This window comes from Siniperca chuatsi, linkage group LG17, assembly GCF_020085105.1.
Source record: "Siniperca chuatsi isolate FFG_IHB_CAS linkage group LG17, ASM2008510v1, whole genome shotgun sequence".
Taxonomy (NCBI): Eukaryota; Metazoa; Chordata; class Actinopteri; order Centrarchiformes; family Sinipercidae; genus Siniperca; species Siniperca chuatsi.
This window is the reverse complement of record NC_058058.1, coordinates 6349421-6369419: the sequence shown is the minus strand read 5'-3', so window position 1 is coordinate 6369419 and position 19999 is coordinate 6349421. Positions and strand designations below refer to the sequence as shown.

Genomic DNA, 19999 nt, shown 5'->3' with positions numbered 1-19999 from the left:
TATTTTCATATTAACAATGATCACATGACAATTTGTAATGTGAAGGGGTCGCTGCAGTTCCCCTCAGCTCCGTGGTGCGCCTTACCATCTTTCAGTTCATTGTTTTGGTTTTACGGTCAACAGCTGCACCATTTTCGTTCACTGTCATCATCGTCTTCAGACCCAACAGGCATCTGTTCTCTATAGCTCCAAAAACCCACTGTGCACTACCTCAGCAGACAGACAAAGTTACAGTAGTGACCAACTGGTGAACATAGTGGAGCATTTAGCAGCTAAAGAGCCAGATATTTCCCTCGGGAATTGGAGAGCTAAAAGCAGAGTGAATATCGGACTTTCATTTCATCAGGTGGACAGAAATTTGACTCCAGATGAATGCTAATGTTGCTTCGTGTCTGCTGGATGTGTAAATAAGCTGTTTGCTAACACATTTGCTACATTAGGAGACAAATGTTAATGTTGTGTTTTCAGCTTGTTTTTCTGAGCCTCAGAGGCAACTGAGCTTTTTAAAAACTAAACCTTAAAATATGATAACATAGAAACCTTGATACGCGTCAAAAAAGCTCACTTGGCTCTGAAAAATCTACAACTGGTAAATCTTTCTGACTTCTCATCTTAACCATCATAACACAGTTGTTCACCTCTGACCTGCTCTTCTCATCCGGCCAATAAGGTCTCGGCCTGTATGATTGCCAGGCCTGAGCATCCAGTGAGAACAAAGAGTGGCCCTCTGCCGTCTCTTCTGGCTGTCAGTTGCTATGGCGACTATCGATGTGGCATAGAGGGAGCGTTGCCAGGGGTAACAGGAGTTGGGACTTAATTAAACAGATCAATACGTACTCACTGGACTCTCTGCACGTGTGTGTCATTGTTCTGAATTGTGTGCCTTTGTTGTTGACTGATGGGTAATGTGCGCTTGTGTTTTTCCTGTGTCTGTGTGAGTCAGATTGATGCACGTTTAGTTCAACCTGGTGTTAAATACAGCCTGCTATTAGAGTGCATCTGTGTGTGTGTAACATTGCATTAACGTTGCTTATAGGCTCAGCAGGATTTCCAGGTGGCTCTTGCTGGAGCTGAACATTAACAGGACTGACTGTGCACGTTTCCTCTCAACACGCAGCATGTCAGCACTCATACAACTCCGCCTCTCACCCCCTCTCCTCTGTGTTTTTCCTGGACTCCGTCATGTTGTATTTCACATTTACATCTCAGCTCATGATCTTACATACCCTCCTTGTATGTTCTTTTGTTTTATCTATCTCTGTCCCTCTCTGTTTGTTTCTTTTTTCCTCTCCCATCCTGGAAATGTCAGCACAAATTGCTCTCAGCACTGCATCAAAATCCACCAATCGTGAGACAGCGTTGACGTGGGATGCTCTCCCAGGAAAAAGCTATCGTGGCAACCTGTGCTTTGTACGTGCAACAAGTCCAGAGTTAGCCAAATAAAGAGCACAAACACACACATGTTCGATCTTTCTCTTTTTCTCTAGTTGTTTTTTAGCCATGCTAGCAACACAGCTGTAGGGATGTCTGTCGATCGGTCTGTCCACCTTGCTCTTCCAGACTGAAATATCTCAACTATTGGAACTAGTGCGCTCTGTGCTGGGCACCAAAATACCATACAGAAGAGCAAAGGGAACGTCAAGGTCAGGAAAATACCAAACAGTGACGAAAATGGGGTTTTAGGTAATGGGGTTTTCACATGGTGGTCAGCGTGCGTTTTTGAAAAAAGGAAATGAAGAAATTGACTCTCATGTAGAGCTTGTTCATTACTCATTTCAAACTCTGCTGTTCGGTTTGTGTTTAGGCAAATTTGAACCAGAGTGCTGATGTTGCAGAAAAAAATGCAAAACTGGCATCTCTGTGTTTCCCTTGGTTAAAGTTCTATGCTATTATTTAAGTGTTTGACCATGGCCTGTTGAAAACACTGCGGCTAGTTTAAAATGCATTTGTTTAATCATTACATCATTACTTTTTGCAGATCTGTGTTTTGAGATGGAAGTCTAAATCCCCACAGACGCAATGTGAAGTGTCTCTGCTGGAATGCCACTTCTTGTCTCATCTTGTCCTGAGAAAGCAAACTCTTGTCTTCTCTGATATCTGTTAATTTATTCCGTCCCGAGAACAGGCCTGTCATGGCGTTTGAAGAGGTGGTAATGAGGGACATGTTGGGGTTGACGTGTTGGAGGCGTGCCAAAACAATTACAAGTTTGTCATGTTATCATTTCTTCCATGCTTTTCTTTCTTTTAATAGTATAACTTGAACACCCGACTAATGTACAGAAAACTGGCATCATCTTTGTTCGTCGGGGTACAAAAAAAGCAAAAAAAAGCTAAAATCCCTGTCTAATTTTGTTATCACTCCAACATGTTTTCTCCCACTTAGCTTGGTGACAACATATGATGACTTGCCTCCTTTGTGATTTCTTCTGTGATTGACAGCTTTTATCTCAGTCTCTCTCCCTCTCTTTAATTGCCTTTTTTGTCCTTTCTGTTACAAAATGCCACCCTTTTTGCTATATTTACCATTATTTGCCTAGAAGTGTGCTGGCCTAACTTCAGTACACAACAAAAGAATGGTTAGTCTGGTATAGTTACATTGACAATATGTATTCATCATGAAGTTACCAGAAAAAATCTGCAATTTTGTTTTGTCGGTTTTTACCTCAGCAGAGTAGAGTTTTTGGTGTTTGTTTGGATATTTCAAAAACATAAGAAATTACAATTAAATTTGGTGGAAAGTTAGATCACATGCCAAGTAACATTTTTGCACTTTCCTAAATAAAAAGATAAACCATAACAGAGTAATCTGGATTTGTTCTCCTCCTGCATAACATGGTCCATCAATGCAAGTCAACATTGAACACAAATTTGCTGGTTCGACCGTTTTAATGTCTCGTTTCTAAACGCAACCTTTGTGTCAGGCCACTCAGAATAACTCCATCACTCCATACACAGCTTGCCACAGTTAACACACTGCTCCTCTCTGTCTCCTCTCTCAGTAAATCCATATTGATTGACCTCATCCTGTCTCTTTCCCCTCCTCTCTCAATGTTGTTACTAAGTGATTACTTCATTGATCAAATCTTCTCTCCCTACTCTCTCTACAGAGAGCTTTCAGGTTATGTAATGTACCTATTAGAGGCCATATTGGAGGTCTACATCTCTTAGAAACTTTGGTTGAGTTAACAGTTTGCTGCATTTCTAAAGTTACATCTCAGTTATGTAATATGTTGCCAAACTTGGTGGCTTGGATTTGAATATTTCACTCAGTGTCAGCATTATATGGTTGCAAGGAAATGTTGCAACAAGCAGACACAGAATACATACTGTATGTCAAGGGTCTCCAACTTTTTTGACTACACGGACCAGACAGCAGCTGTCATATTTTTCACAGACCGGCGTGGGCTAGGTTTATACACACCTGATGGCAATCTACTACTAATGTCATGTTAAGATATATGAAGCATAGTAAAAGCATAATGCAACCTAAACTACAGAATCAAAACTTGAGTTCAAAACTCAAAACTGAGCCCTGAGCCTGTTTTCTGGAGACAAGGTGGTCATAGCGTGGTGTCGAGTGTTTGGGTGACAAGCGCAGCGTGTTTCTAACATCCAGTCCAGCAGCGATATAACCAAATATTATGTAGCTGTCGTCATAGTTTGGGTTGAATTGTTTTTTTTTTCTTCTTAGTGTCTCCATTATCCTCACTGTCCGTGGGCCTTTTTTCAGCAGCCCCAGGAAAAGAAACTTGTTAATGTAGTCTCTTTCTTCACTTTTTCTCTCAATAGCTAGCTAACTGAAAGTGACCACCCGCCCTGCATGCGCACCTTTGACCCTCACACGTGACCCGACCAGTAAAATGTTTTCATTGTCATACTTAAACTTTTACTTAAATAAAATCAGTTTATTGAACATTTTTTATTTGAAATGAAGATAATTTGCCTTGTGATATGTAATAAAAAGGTTGATGCAGTATACATATATGGCAATTACATAGCCCATTGCTTCCGGGTTTTTGCGGCCCGGTACTAAACGACCCAGGACTTGGTACCGGTCCGTGGCTCGGTGGTTGGGAACCCCTGCTGTATGTGATACTGTTATACGGTGTTGAAAAAAGGTCAAATTAAATAACTAAATAAGTTTAGAGGTTAGGTAACTTTTGACCACCAGGGGACAGAAAGACTCAGAAAACTCTCAGCAGCCAGCCATGATATATAATATCTTAACATGTTCTTATGGCTAACATGATAGCAAAAAGTGGAAATATCTAAAAAAAATCTAAAAAAAAAACTGTTGGATAGATTGCTATGAAATATCATGAGATATCCATGGTGCCCAGAGAATGATTCATACTGACTTTGGTGACCCCCTGACTTTTCCTCGAGCGCCACTATGAGGTTGACATTTGTGGTTTTGAGTGAAATGTCTCAACAATTATTTAGATTAGATTTAGGTAGATTGCCATGAAATTTGGTTCTGACATTCACATCCCCCTCAGGATGAATTGTAAAAACTTGAACATGAATAATTTCTTTATCTAGCGCCATCATCAGATCAAAGTTTCACTCTAGCCAGTACTTTGGTTTATGACCAAATACCTGCAAAACTAATGTCGTTCCCATCAGCCTCGGCTGTACTTTTGTTTAGTGCTAATTAGCTAATGTTAGCATGCTAACACACTAAACTAAGATGGTGAACATGATAAAAAAAATTTACTGACTATTACACTACTACTATATATAATTGGGTCTGAAATGTTGCTGTTATAAATTCACATGTGATCACACTCTTATACATTTAACAGAAACTGAGCAACATTGGCAGCCCTTTGAATTCCTCTTACCATCTGTCCAATGTCAGCCAAGAATTCACAAAGTGTTTAGCTCTGGTTTAAGTGAAAAAATATGTGACTGGAATATCTTTGGCTTGCTAGACTTTGTTCATCAATCAGTTGTTTACTCTGGCTCTTTCCAGTTTTCGTGCTGTGCAGGTAGCGTAGAATCAACTTGGCTGAGCTCACAAGTTGTGAGTGGCTACCCTTAGTTTTAGATGTGGGTGTCTGGCAGATGTTTGGACTCAAAAATATGGAGCAGCCAACTGGTGTTAATTCTCAGTGGGATCAGTAGCACTAACAACTCTTTCTCATTTCACAGTCTTTTGATTCACTATAAAAAATGTTGCTAAATGAAGCTTTAATATACTCTAGAATTGTCAATTATCGCCTCATAACAATCAACAAATGTTGTCTTTTTTCTGACTTCATAATTTGACTTCTTCAGTTACTACATTCAACAACTCTTTGTCTGTCTCTTCCTCTCAGATTTGCCGTCATCGCCTCAGGGTGTGCCAGCTGTCCCAGGTTGGTGTGTCGCAGAGAAGGCTGCGGTGCTGAGTTCTGCTACCACTGCAAACAAGCCTGGCATCCCAACCAGACCTGCGACTCGGCCCGCCAACAGAGGGCGCAATCCTTGCACACCCACAGCAACCACTCACCCAGCTACACACAGGACCAGGGACCCAGTAAGTACCTGGAAAACACACACAAACACACCAATCAGGAGAGTGATTGGATCAAAAGTGACCACGGATACCACAGTTTCTCACACACACACACACGCACTTTGTGCAGATGTGTGTGTGTGTGTGCTTGGTGCAGACATAAACAGAGATAAAATCTTCTCCTCTCTGCATTTCCGACTTGAAAATATTTTTCACACCTCTGAGAACTGTCTGCCTCTCCGTCTCGCTGTGTGTGCCAGTCTTTCTCACATGTCAGCCTCCTCAGTCTGTCAGAGCGCTGAGTCAAACTCATCTGCCGTCTGTTGTACCATCTCCCCTGCGTTTCCACCGCTGGGCAAAGCGTGCAGGGTTCAACCGAGCATGTGACACTATTTATATCATAGTTTCTCCTCTCGATAGTTTCATGACTGCAGCACCCTGCATCCTGTCATACAGCATTTTAAAATTCTAAAAGGAACTTTAAATAAAGGATTTATTTATCGTAGTCTTTGTGGACAAAATTGCACAATGCCTTTGTCACAAATATTTTAATTGGTTTTATGTCTTGATGAATTCTAACACTGAGCCAATAGCTACTCACTTACAAAATATGCAGTTGTGTGTGTGCAGTAGTTTGACATTTTGGGAAATACGCTGTTTCATTTCTTGCCAAGATTTAGATGAGATGACTGAATATGAAGCTACCAGTTGTGAAATGTAAACAAGTACATTTACTCAAGTACTGTACTTAAGTACAATTTTGAGGTACCTGTACTTAACTTGAGTATTTCCATTCACTTCCACTCCACTACATTTTAGCAGGAAATATTGTAGTTTTTACTTCACTACATTTATATGACAGCTTTAGTTACTAGTTAGATAGATAGATAGATAGATAGATAGATAGATAGATAGATAGATAGATAGATAGATAGATAGATAGATAGATAGATAGATAGATAGATAGATATTCTGATGAAAGTAGATAAAATTAGCCCAACCTTTACCAACTGCAACATTAAAGTGATGCTTACACATGAATGCATCAATAATTATAATCCAAGTATATAATATATATTATTCTGAAATGGGCCATTCTGCATAATGAGCACTTTTTGATACCTTAAGTATATTTTGCTGCTAAAACCTTTGCACTTCTACTCAAGTAAAATTTTGAATGCAGGACTTTTACATGTAACAGAGTATTTGTACACTGTTGCATTGGTACTTTTACTCAGTACTTCTTCCACCACTGGAAGCTACAGCCAGGCGATGTTAGCTTAGCTTAGCATAAAGACTGAAAGCAGGGCCTGACTTCAGTTTGTGTACAAATTAAACAAACTAGATATAACGTGTTAATTAGTGAGCTTTAGAGGTGCTGGTGGATTTTGTCACCTTTGGACAGAGCAAGGCTAGTTGTTTCACCCTGTTTCCAGTCTTTATGCTAAGCTAAGCTAACTGCCTCCTGGCTGTAGCTTCATGTTTACAGCACAGACATGAGAGTTGTATCATTCTTCACATCTGACGCTATGCATGAAAGCAAAACAGCGAAATTTCCCAAAATGTTGTAGTGCTGATAGATACAAACATACATCTGAATTTGTGTCCTTAGTCATTCTTCTCTGTCTGTCTGTCCTTAATTCACCACTTCCAGTCTGCCTCTTTTTGCCAAGCATTTAGAAGAGCTGACATCAATCCAGAAGGCCGAAACTGACTCATAAAAAACTCCAGGCCACTCCCTGTCTGTCTGTCTGTTCACACCTGCTGCTTAGTCGACCGGATATAGACAGATGTACAGAGACAGAGGGAGAGAGAGAAGAAGAAATGGGAGGGAAATGGAGATGGAGGAATAACAGGAGGAAAGATGTGAGCAGAAGAAAGAGAGGAGGAATGGGACAAAATGAGGAAGAAAGAGAGACGAGAGAATGTTGAGTCGTGTCAGCAGAATACAGAGTACACGAACAATAACAACTACACACACACACACACACAAACTTCTGCCAGATCTGCCAGAGTCTCTTAAAGTTAAAATGCCAAAATGCCCTTTAAAGAGCAGAGAGCACAGTAAACACAGTAAATTGACTTTTTTTTTCTTGGCTTTCTTTCCTTTAAAATGCATTAGAGGACAAATGGCTGCAATTGTCCAATCCATTACGCTAATGAGGTTTGATTATGTTGCCGACAGAAGAGAGAAAAAAAAGAGATGATTGTAGAGTTTCGCTTTTCTTACTTTTAAAATATTTTGACCTTTTTTTTTTCGACTGAGGCTTATGCATTCAAGGAATTTTGGGGATTTCTACTATTTTGAATTTAAATGGTGTAAGAATTTTAACCAGATAAAAAGAAGAATAATGCAAAGAGCTTTGTGTTTCAGGAGTTTAATATTATTTGAGATTACCTGAGGAATTTAAAGATATACTCCGATTTTGTTGAAGGACCTAAAAATTTCTTTCTGAGTCATTCACACTTAGTTTATCTTATACTTATACCCACCTGATACTTAATTTATTTTCTGACCTGTTTTTATAGTGTTTTATAGTGTATATATTATTGTTTGCTAGTACTTTCTCCTGTGTGCACTGACGTAAAGGCGAGCTACTGTAACAAAGAGTTTCCCTACGGGGATCAATAAAGTATTTCTGATTCTGATTCTGATTGCTAATGTTTTGAAATTGCTGAGTTCACAGCTGAGTTTCAACAGTGAGTTGGGTGGCTGTTGGGTGCTTTAATGATGTCAGGTACTGTCAACATTTTGGGAAATACACTCTTTCACTTTCTTGTTGAGAGTTATATGAGAAGATCGAGACCACTCTCATATCTGTCCGATAAATATGAAGCTATAGCCAGCAGCCAGTTAGCTTAGCTTAGCATAAAGACTGGAAACAGGGGGAAACAGCTAGCCTGGCTCTGTCCAACCGTTACAAAATCCACCTCAGCACCTCTAAAGCTAACTGATTAGCATCATATATCTCGTTTGTTTACTCTGTACAAAAATGAGAAGTTGTGATTTTACAAAAGGTTATGTGCCGGGCACAACAACTTCCTGGAGTCTTGTGGTCACTTAGCATAGACCTCACCCTGTTAGTCTTTATGCTATGCTGAGTTAACAGGCTTCTAGTTCCGGCCTCAGATTTACGGTACAAAAATGAGCTTGGTATTGATCTTTCAACTCTGCAACGAAAGTCTTGATATGAGTGATGTCACTAAGTGCTTCTTTCTGCCTCCAGCTGATGACATCAAGCCCTGCCCTCGCTGTGGTGCCTACATCATCAAGATGAATGATGGGAGCTGCAATCACATGACCTGCGCCGTATGCGGCTGTGAGTTCTGCTGGCTCTGCATGAAGGAGATCTCCGACCTGCACTACCTCAGGTACTGACATTTATTATTTCAGTTATTTTTTTCACATATGCAACTATAAACCTTAACTCTTCCCTTTTCTCTCCTCTATCTTTCCCTCTTTGTTTTCCCTTCCTCCTTCCTACACTATCCCTCCCTCTGTGTTTCCCTCCATCAGTCCATCTGGCTGTACGTTCTGGGGGAAGAAGCCTTGGAGCAGGAAGAAGAAGATTTTGTGGCAGCTGGGCACTCTGATTGGAGCTCCAGTCGGCATCACCCTCATTGCAGGCATCGCTGTTCCTGCCATGGTCATTGGCATCCCTGTTTACGTCGGCCGCAAGGTGAGAAACCCGAGTTAGAGTGCAACAGTAGAGGAAGAAGCTGCAGCTACTACAGCAGTATAATAAACCTCAAGTAAAGAAGTAAAGTGCTTTGACATTTGAATGATTGTGTCAAGGTTTCAAGATTTAATAGAAGAGCAAAAACTTTTTGGGTTTTTGCTTTTTTTTAGTCAGTCAAGTTAGTTTTTCATCATGTTTACTGTTGATTGTTTTTTTTTCCTTCTGGTTTGTGGTATTTTCTGTTTAACGCTGCCGTTTGATTCAAATGTTTAAAGTACTTATTGACCCCTAATGTACACAGTTTAAAGTGGTCCAAAAGACAGATTTTACATGAAATCTAGCATTTGTATCTAACTTAATTAAGCGTCTAAGTTTTGGTGATGTGGAGGAGACTTTTTAAGAGGAACTGATAAGGTGCATTACAAAACATTATTTATGTGTTCATAATTTTAATCTGGTACATTATGTTTACACAATTCTATAAACATTAGAAGTGCATACTGGTACTAACAAATGTTTCCTTTCATCTTTTCGACCTGTTGGCAGCTAACTAAAACGTCTTTCACACTGAGCAACACTTTTTTTTATCGTTATGGCCAGTATATCTTTATCCACACTGCTACAGAAACCAGAAGTGATAAACCACAGAGTTGTGGCAACACACACAAATAGTTTACAGCACTGCCACAGTCATTCTTTCACAAGCCTCCTCTGGTGATTATCTGGAATTTACGACATTGCAGAAGGAAAACCCTTTCTGTCTAAGTTTCAATATGCTGTCCTCATTTTCAGCACAATGTTAAACGTTTTCTAGAAATGACAGAAAGTATTTTCAGTTCCTTGGAGCACCAAAGTTTCCATTCATCAACAGTCACACTGACCTAAAGACAGACTTTGGCACTTAGAACCCATAGCTGACTTCTGGTAAAGTTAGGGCCCTTAAAACGTCTCAAATTGTCTAAATTTAAGGCCTTGAAGTTATTAAAGCGTCTGTTTTGTTTATATTTTAATTAATACCTGAGGAAATGTGCAATTATTGCAAGTTTTACATTGAAGTTCCGATGAAATAAGACAGATACTGACAGATCTTTTTGATTCAGTGCCATTTAGTTGAGGCAGAGATGGAATTTAAAGCGACTGAAATAAAGTAAATGACATGAATTGATTGATTCATGAAGTGAATGGGACTAGAAATAGTGAATTTCCTGTTCTCCTGTGTCTTGTTTTCCTCAGTTGTACTTCACAACTTTACATCTTCTATTGGAAACAGCTTGGGTTTCTGTACCTTTTGTTTGTTTCATTATTTTGGCTGTTAAATAGGTGTGAAATCTAATTAATATTACAACATAGCAAAGGGTCTTCAAAACTCATAACCTGGGCTTTTTAAAAGCTGCAGATAGGCTGAAATTCCTCTTTTGTCTCCATAAATGTGATGGTGTCATGGCTTTGTCATGTTTTTGCAGTTGGTTATGCTGTTGTATTATTAGAGACAAAACTACTCGTGACAAAATAGCATGTGCTGTTTGTCTTTGAAATAACTACAAGAGAAAGGAAATTAAATGACAATGGGCATTTGGTAGGAGTTTTTGCTGCGCACTAACATACTGTAGCGCTCTCTTGTGGAGAACAGCGAAACTGCACATTTGAATTTTATCCGTTTGAAGATCTGGCACAGTGTGACATGTTGGAAGTGTTTAACTAGTTAGATTTATTGGAGCCTTAGTTAGACACAACAGCTCACCCGCACACTGTGTTTGTTTCCTTCATGTTAAAACCTGCCCAAGTGTTTCTGAGCTTTAGTCGTCTTAGTCAAACAATTAATGACTGCATCTTTCCAGGAAATTCTAGAGAAGTGAAGCAGCCTTGTTTCACTATAAGAAGTTATGACACATATTTTATTCTTTGAAAAGAAGCTTTGAAGGCTGTTTAAAAGAAATAGGCCTGTGTGTAAAATGTAAGTGTGTATTCCTGCAGGAAAAGCTCTCTGTAGTATCACACTATTTTTTACTATGTGAATCGCATCTGAACTTTTTTATTTTTGCCTGTGTGTGAAAACCTGTGGTTGGTGGTAGTTTTAGTGAGTATTTGTAGATTGTACAGTTTGTTCTTGTTGAGAAACTGTCACCACTAACCAGTATTTCTAAGTCTTAGGCCATAGCTGCCATTGAACACAGAGAGGTCATGTCCTTGGTATTGTTTCTGGGAATTTAGGGGTTTTAACAACCTCAGTAGGAGTTTACACTCTACAAATACACAGAAATTACACATTATGGGTTTTTTAAGGATGATTCTAATGTTTTATATACTTTACATTTGCATAAAATACAGTGGGATTTACCATTCCTGAAAAGTTACAGTCCTGGCAGTGTGCAGAGAGCTTTGAAACAGCACAAATGTAAATAATCAGAAGCTTTTCTGGGAGGAATTTGGACTCCACAAGTCCTGGCTACGGCTTTGACAGAGTCTGAAGGAAATATAAATGCTGGGTGCAGTGCAAGGGACTGTTCGCTGTTCATTTAAAACAGTTTTTAGAAGAATACATTTTTATTTTACTTTCTGGTTATATGACAACATAGACATCAAAATCATCAATTTTTTCCTGATAGTTCATGCTTCAAGATAAATAAAGTAATCTGAAATGATACAGTATGTGTCTTGACAGTATTTTTGAAAGAAATTACTTTCAATAATTAATAATAATAATTAATTAATTCAATAATAAGTATTTTTAATAAAAGACTAACACAACTAACAAACTGCTCCAATTGCATGGTGGATGAATACAGAGTTGTTCATCAGAAACATGACTTTATGTTTATTATGCTGAAGTGAATCATCTACCAATGACACAAGATTTCTGTGTTTATGTTCTCGTCATTTTAAATTCACCAAAAGTCTGATCTCCCCAGAACTATGCCACCCTTTAACCTCCAGCTCTGCCCAAGTTCAGCTTTAGCTCTGACATGTTTGAGATGTGTGTTTACTCATCTCTCTCCCTCCCCTCTGCTGCAGATCCACGCCCACTACGAGCTGAAGAAGTCATCTCGTCACAGAAGGAACCTGGCCATCACAGGAGGCGTGGCCCTGTCAATCATCACCGCCCCGGTCATCGCAGCTGTCAGCGTGGGTAAGAATCTCGACAAGACCGTCATCTATTGTGCACTGTGAATCTCTCAGGCTGATGTCCAAAGCAAAACCGAGAACAGTTTGTTTATCAGTGTCCAGACACACAGCCTAGAATAAGGGCAGGGGCAGCTACAACCAGACAAAATATGGCACATTTTAGAGATGCTTTCTTTCTCTTCTCTTTCTTGCTTTCTTTGTTACTTAATTTTTAAACTTTTTTGGGATTGTACATTACACTCCTCATGTCAGGCCATATGTAGCCAGAGCAGAAATTCAAACAGAAAGTCATGCAAGGACACAATGAACCTACATCTTCTACATTATCTGCTCTTTTTTTCTTCAACCAAACAGGTGTAAAAGATTTCTGTTTCCGTCCCTTTTCAGGTATTGGTGTGCCCATCATGTTGGCCTACGTGTACGGTGTGGTGCCCATTTCTCTGTGTCGCGGAGGAGGTTGTGGTGTCAGCAGAGGGAAGGGACGAGGTGTGCGGATTGACTTTGATGAGGACGATGGTCCAATCACAGGTGAGGACACCACACTGATAACAACATTTCCTGCAAAGTGGAGGAGCACGATGTTACTCACCACATCTTCAAATTACACCTTTTCATATGTACTATAAAGAATATTCTCTGTCTAATTCTGTAGTGGCAGATGCGTGGCGAGCCCTCAAGTCCCCGAGCCTTGGTGAGAGCAGTCTGGAAGGGGCGGTCAGCGGTCTGAGTACCACCTCCCCCAGCGAGGGGCTCTCCATGGCCCCTGGGAATCTGGGTGACACACCCCACTTTAACACCCTGGCAGGTGGCGCCCTGGGAACCCGCACCGGCAAGTACAGCAGGTGAGGAAAAGCTCAAGTTTAAGTTCAGGAGTTGCTGCGTTTGAGCCCCTCTCCCTGTTATGCTCTGTTCTGTCGCTCTTCACTATTCAATCCTAATAAAGCTGTTATTCATAAAGTTATTCATAAGAAAATTAATTTTGATTTCTTCCATACTGAGATATTCTTACTTGTTTTAAGAAATGGTAATATGGATGATTTAACTGTAAATTAAAATGGGCAGTATTTTTCTCTCTAAAATGTTATTTCTTTTTAAACTTAAAGGCACTCTTTAATTATCCAGCCCGCTATTTCACCCAAAGACATCATTCCTTTAATTAGTAGCTGTTGTGGAGCTTTCAGTTGTACCACACCGCACCGTAAGGACTTCTCGTCCATGATGGCTTAAAAGTAAAAGCAAATTCTTGACCTTGAAAACAATAGTTGTCAAAAAAAATGTCACCACAAGCCCCAGAACAGCTATTAAATAGACTTTGCGGAGACATTGTTTTGTCAGCTGCTGTTTCCAAACTCAAGAATGAACATTCAAGCTGTATTTTAAGTTGACTTCTTCACCCTGCAAACATACTTTTAGCAAATGGAATCAAGTCAAGTCAACAGAGTTGTGTCCAAAAAACAATATTTAAATACAATTATCTAAATACAAAATCTAATTAGAAGGTCCTTAGTTGTCCATGAAATTGCATGAACATTTGTTTATAAAGTATCAAGATGTCCTGCTCATGGACATAAAAACAAACTGACTTACAGGTATGAAAACATGACCTCGGTTTGCAGAGGTAATAAAAACTCATCAATCAGTGCCAATGATAAATATGTCATGGTTCTGTCATGGTCTGTGTGCAGTGCAAATGTTGATTAATGATTTTGTTTTTCTGCTCCTCATTCATGCTAACTATTGATAGAACAGTGGTATTCATTAATATGAGTGTTTGCTGTCTTCCAGGCTTGAGGTGCAGGCAGGGGAGCTGGCTAAAGAATCAGCCCAGAGGGAGACAGGCAGCCTGGGAGCAGGGAGCGACTGTGCCAGCACCCGTGGAATGGCCGGATCCATTATCTCCTCCTACACACTACCTGACAGGTGACACTTTTGTCTTCTTCTGTGGTGTCGTTTATCTCTCTCTGCTCTGCTGTTTTTTTCTTGAAATTTCACTTTTCTTATTGAGTTTTGTTAGTTGCGGATTCGTCGCTCTGTCAGATTTGATTTGGATGTGATTGAGATAACAGAATTAGAACTAATCTGATAACTTGGCAGGTCGATGCCATGATCTCATGTCATTGTCTCATTTGTAGAAATGCCTAAAGCTGCATAAATCCCCCTCTACATTAGTGGCAGCTTTACTCAGCAGATACTTAACAGGAAATAAACCATATCACAACATCACAGCAGTATGTGCATGTGGCTGCTGTTAAAGGAAATCTTTGTTCCTCCTCTTATAGATATTCCTGTTTTTTAAAAGAGAAAAGAGAGCGTAAGAGCATTTAAGCCATTTTAAAATGGTAATATATGGTTGTCAAGCCGAAGATAAGAATATTTTTCTGAATGATTGTGTAGTTAATAATTTGATTTCAGCAGATTTTAGTACAAGCCCATCAAAATTTTAAATACGTCACACAACTCTTCAGTACACCATGCTTTATTCATTTTGGCTATCTTGTGTGTCAGGCGTCTGAGGTTGTTTCCGGGTTCCTTATATAACAACCACCTTTTTAAATATTCTTTAGCTAATATAATCTTCCATCTTAACACATCAATGGCTCAAAAGGTTGAATCTCCATTTGTCAAAACAAAGCAGAAAATTCTGTACGATTTCAACCTAATTTTTCAAACGTATTTTTCAAAACAAATCTTGACAAAAAGCCCAAAGCATCCATCCTTGAAATACATTTCCAATTGGTCTCAAAAAGTTCCTGTTCTTTGAGAATAAATATAATCCAGTGGACCCTAGAAGAGCGGCTGCAAGTCTAGTTCCCCATCTATGTGTAGTGCCATTTCAGTTGAGTCCACAGATGTCTTTATCTCTGGTAGAGTCTTCATTAGAAGCATCACACTGCGACTGACTTGTTGTAAATCATGCGTCTCTTCAGGGAGTGCACCAACCTGGAGATCCAGGTGGACATCGAGACCAAACCCAGCCATCTCTGCCTGACCAGCGAAGAGGACCTAACCCCGCCCCCAGGCTCTGCTGCCATGGCGACCGTCTCAGGAGGGGAGGAGCCTCAGGACTGCAGCTCCAGAAGGGGCGGAGCTTTGTCTGGCTCTGCGTTGGGACTGTCGCCTGGAGCATCAATCAGGGAGGGTCTCAGAGACGTCACCCTGGCTCAACCGGAGAGCATCCGCAGTGACCTGGAGATGTCAGACACGCAATCAGACGACATCGCAGAGCTGACGTCGGACGACTGTGACTCTCCTCACCCGAAAAGCTGTCACCTGGCGGCCGGCCAGCAGCCCCAGGCCTCATCCTGCCGAGCCCTGAACCCCGAAGGCCTTCACTGTCCCGCAGACAGCAACGTCATCCTCTATGTCTGAGAGAACAGCAACTCTCAGGATTGCACAAAAAAACGAACCAATCCCCCAACAGTCACATTTGAGCTCTCTGTCTTTACTTCATGGCTTTTTTTTTCCTTTGGTCATTTCTCGTTTGCTGCTTTTGCGACTCACAGACACCGTCTTAAACACAGACAGGGTTTGTTTACTTTTGTCTGTCCTATCTATCTACCTGTCAATCTCCTCACTGAGTAAATTGTCAGGGTTCTACCTCTGAGATTTATAAGATGATGATTTATGTTTACTCCTTGGTGCAAAATGCCTTGGCTACTTAAGCAAAAAAAAAAAAAAAAAAAGAAAAAGAAAAAGAAAAGAAAAAAGAGGTACAAATTTTCCAGAAGAAATATTGCTAAATTGAAATTATGAAATAAGATGAAATGTCACCAAGCACAGCAGAGGGAGAAGGCTGTTAGCTGAGGACGGAGGGGATGTTTATAACAATGTGTGAATGAATGTGGACTTTATACTCAACTATTGTGGCTTTATTTTCTTCTTCGCCTCTATTTATATTCAGATGACCTTGAAAGTGTATTTGCTGTGTGCATGAGTCTGCATGAGCCATGCCTTGTGTGAAAGGTTTAAAAGGGCAGCAAGTTTCTGTTACACTGGTGAAAGTTAAAGTTTACTTTAGTGGATGAAGCTGCACTTGACTCTCACTTTTTCCATTTTCCAGGAGGAGGAGGGGGACTGGGAGGATGCACATGGGGACAAAAAATATGAGTTTCGAAATGACGGAAATAAGTGATTCAGTTCTGACAATGACGTGGCGAGACCAGAAGGCACTGTGGTGAAATGCACTGGGAGAAGCCACTTTATTCTATTCTATAAAGTCTACTGTTTAGTTCACTTTTTCACACTGTGGACATTTTGAACAGTTGAGGACAGCCCAGCATATAGAACGGGTTTGTCCTCCTGTTCTGCGCTGAGATTTACATCAAACACTCATTTATCACTTCACCAATAACCAACTGAGAAATTTAATATAATTTTATATAAGTATAAACTTATATGAGTTTAATTTTTTTTTTTGTAACAGATGGGGTCACAAGTTGTGATTTATTGCTGTCTATAGTGTATAAAAAACCCTGTAGTTACAGAAACAGTGTTTGACTGGATTTATGCTAAGGTCGCAACTAATGTTTATTTTCATTAGTGATTAATCTGCCAATTATTTTCCCAATTAGTCGTTTCTGCTTTAGTACCCTCATCATTTTTCAGATGTCTATGAGCTGTTAGCAGTTCCACCAAAAAGACATTTAACCTCTGACTTTTTAGATGGTTTCATTTCAATAACTGTTTGAGGCCCAAAAAGACTCAGCCCAGTGTCCAAGAAATGAATAAAATAAAATTGTCAGAAAATATTTTCACTATAATTTTCCAGTTAATTGACTGGCAGTCCACAATCCAACGATAATCTGTTTACTGTCATATATGACAAAGAAAAACAACAAATCCTTTACATTAGTGAAGCTGGAACCAGAGAATGTTTTGGCTTAAAAAAATGATGATAGTTGCTGATTACTTTTTTGTCGCTCGACTAATTGATAAATAAACTAATTATTTCAGCTGTAATTTGTGACCATTTTTGAAAACTGGTCAATGAAGCTCGATTTTTAACACTTGACTTCCAGCTCAGACTGGCAACCTGACGCTGCTCACTGGTTATTGTCAGAACTCTCTCACTGCGTGGTTCTGGTGTGTGTCATGTGACTGGACCAGTGTTTGACAGTTGGCTACCAACACGACACACACCCGACTAGTTTTGGTTTACGACGTGTTAACTGGCTGTCTGACCCACTTGAACGTTGTGTGTGTGTATGTTTGGGGACGGGTATTACTCATGTTCTGGGGACATGAATTTGTTTACACAGACATATTCCGTATGGAAAGTCCCCATAACGTAAATCAATACATTTTAGGGTGAAGACTTGATTTAAGGTTAGGGTAAGGGTTAGGTTTAGGCAAGTAGTGGTCATGGTTAGGGTAAGGAATTGAATGTAAGTCAATGTAATATCCCCTAAAGTGATGGAAACACGACTGTGTGCGTGTGTGTGTGTGTGTGTGAGTGAATGAATGGACTCCTGATGAATGTATTTGTTTGTCCCACTTTGTTTTTGAATGAGCACTTGTGCACTTTATCTGAATTCATCGTATTTATCTTTTGTTTGTTTTGGTTTTGTTGCTATTCATAATCTCTTACTATGAATGACTTTATTTCAGTTGCATACAAAAGTCTGTGGTACAACCAAAATAAATCACCTACCAGAAGGCCTTTTATGTTGGATGTAACTAAAGAAGAGTTTGGCTCAAAAACATCATATAACCATTTTTGAAAATAGATGTTTTGTCATGTTTATCATTCAGTATTTTAAGGGCATCCAAGGTGTTTTTATCAATTTTGTGATGCAAAGAGTATAATTTTTATATTTTATTCTAGTTTATGTTTTGCTAATCATCTTTTAATAGTCAATTTCACTTTTGGAGCCAAACACTTAAAATATTGATGCCGATAAGCTCTTCTTAATCATACTCACTAGCCTGAATTGTTTCTTAGCTTTGTATCACCTCTGTGCTTCAGTTTTAAAAGGTTTTCTACCAGGTTTTCCTTTAATCTGCAAGGAATCGACTTGGGAACCTTTTTCATCTCAGAGTAGCTTTATGGATTTAGCTGCTTATATAACCTGGCAGTGCTTTGTTTGGTCTGCACTTATCACTTGTTTCTGCCTGCCTGCCTGTGAGAAAACACACGAATGTACCACGGACAGAGTGTGCGTGTTAATGGAGTGCCCCATTAAGACCACAGGTGGTCCTGTACTTATTTGAAAAGGTTTTAGAGTATATAGATAGCAATATTTAAGTGTTATTATATTGTTTGTGTATTTCCTGTCACTGTTAAAGCCCTGCCCTGTGTGGCGTTGTACATGCAGGACTGTGAAAGACAACCTGTGGACCTTTGGGGAAAAAATAAATAAACACAACCTAATGTTGCACCAAAGCATCGAGTTGTTGTTAATTGTTCTGTGTCGGAGAAAAACAAATAAAAGCTGTTTAGTTCTCTGTCAAACACACTTTTAATAAATGCATAGTAACGGAAATCGTTCATAACATTTCTACTGAAACTAAAAAATATGAAAATGTGCAAAACATTAGTAAGAAAAATTATTCCACAAAAACTTTAGGTTCGTCATTTCGAGTTGCTTTAGGCTGCTTTTAAATTTTAAATTAAAATGTGCAGTATGTTGAGGAAAAATATACATTGTGTTGTGTTGAACAGTGGTGGAATGTAACTAAGAACATTTACTCAAGTACAAATCCGAGGTACTTGTATTTTACTTGAGTCTTGAGTTCACTTTCTGTTTCTACTCCACAATTCAAAGGGAAACATTGTACTTTTTACTTCACTATGTTTATCTGACAGCTTTAGTTACTAGTTCCTTTACAAATTAGGATTTTTGCACATAAAACTTAAGAAGATCTTACAAAATATGATGTTTTATTATAAATTAAACTACCCAACAGTTTATACAGCTGAAACAATTAGTCGATTGACAGAAAATTAATTGGTAACTACTCTGATAATGGTCAAAGGTCACTTTTCATGTAAAAACATTTCATGGTTCCAGCTTCACAGATGTGAAGATTTGCTGCTTTTCTTTTCTATTATATTATTTTAATTTATTTTCAATAATTTTGAGGTTTGGACTGTTGGTTGGACACAACAAGCATTGTGAAGGCGTCACTTTGGGCTCTGGGTCATTGTGATGGCATTTCTCACTATTTTCAGAAGTTTTACAAACCAAACAATCAATCGATTACTGGAGAAAATAATCAGCAGATGAATCCATAATGAAATAATCATTACTTGCAGTCCGATACAAAATAGTTAAAAAGAAGCTCCACCTCAACCAACTACAACAATAAAATCCTGCTTTTACATTAATGCCTGAGTAATAATAATGATATAATAGTACTTTTACTTTTGATACTATAAGGACATTTTCCTGATTATACTTAGATACTTTTACATAAGTAACATTTTAAGTGCAGGACTTTTACTTATAACAGAGTATTTTTACAGTGAGGTATTTGTATTTTTACTTAAGTAAAGGATCTGAATACTTCCTCCACCACTGATGTTGAAATTAAACATACATGTGTGCACATTTGTCCACAAGACACATACCTGGTAAAAACATTATCCATGTTTTTTGGATTGAGTTTCCAAAGTCCAAATAATGTACCTCTAATTAAATGCACAAAATCCTAAAACATCTAAATGTATAAATGTCGATAGATTTACAAAAAAATC

The 19999-nt window shown here is 39.1% G+C and overlaps 1 protein-coding gene across 1 annotated transcript in view; it reads left to right on the top strand.

The window, feature by feature from the left end:
* The window catches only part of rnf19b (ring finger protein 19B), a 44205-nt gene extending 25520 nt beyond the window's left edge, over positions 1-18685 (top strand). The window contains exons 3-10 of the mRNA XM_044171893.1: positions 5322-5521; positions 8728-8872; positions 9018-9180; positions 12193-12307; positions 12691-12831; positions 12956-13145; positions 14089-14223; positions 15231-18685. Of these exons, the coding sequence (XP_044027828.1) occupies positions 5322-5521; positions 8728-8872; positions 9018-9180; positions 12193-12307; positions 12691-12831; positions 12956-13145; positions 14089-14223; positions 15231-15672 (1531 nt within the window). The 3' untranslated portion in view covers positions 15673-18685. The remainder of the gene's footprint in view (positions 1-5321; positions 5522-8727; positions 8873-9017; positions 9181-12192; positions 12308-12690; positions 12832-12955; positions 13146-14088; positions 14224-15230) is intronic.
* The last annotated feature ends 1314 nt before the right edge of the window (positions 18686-19999 follow it).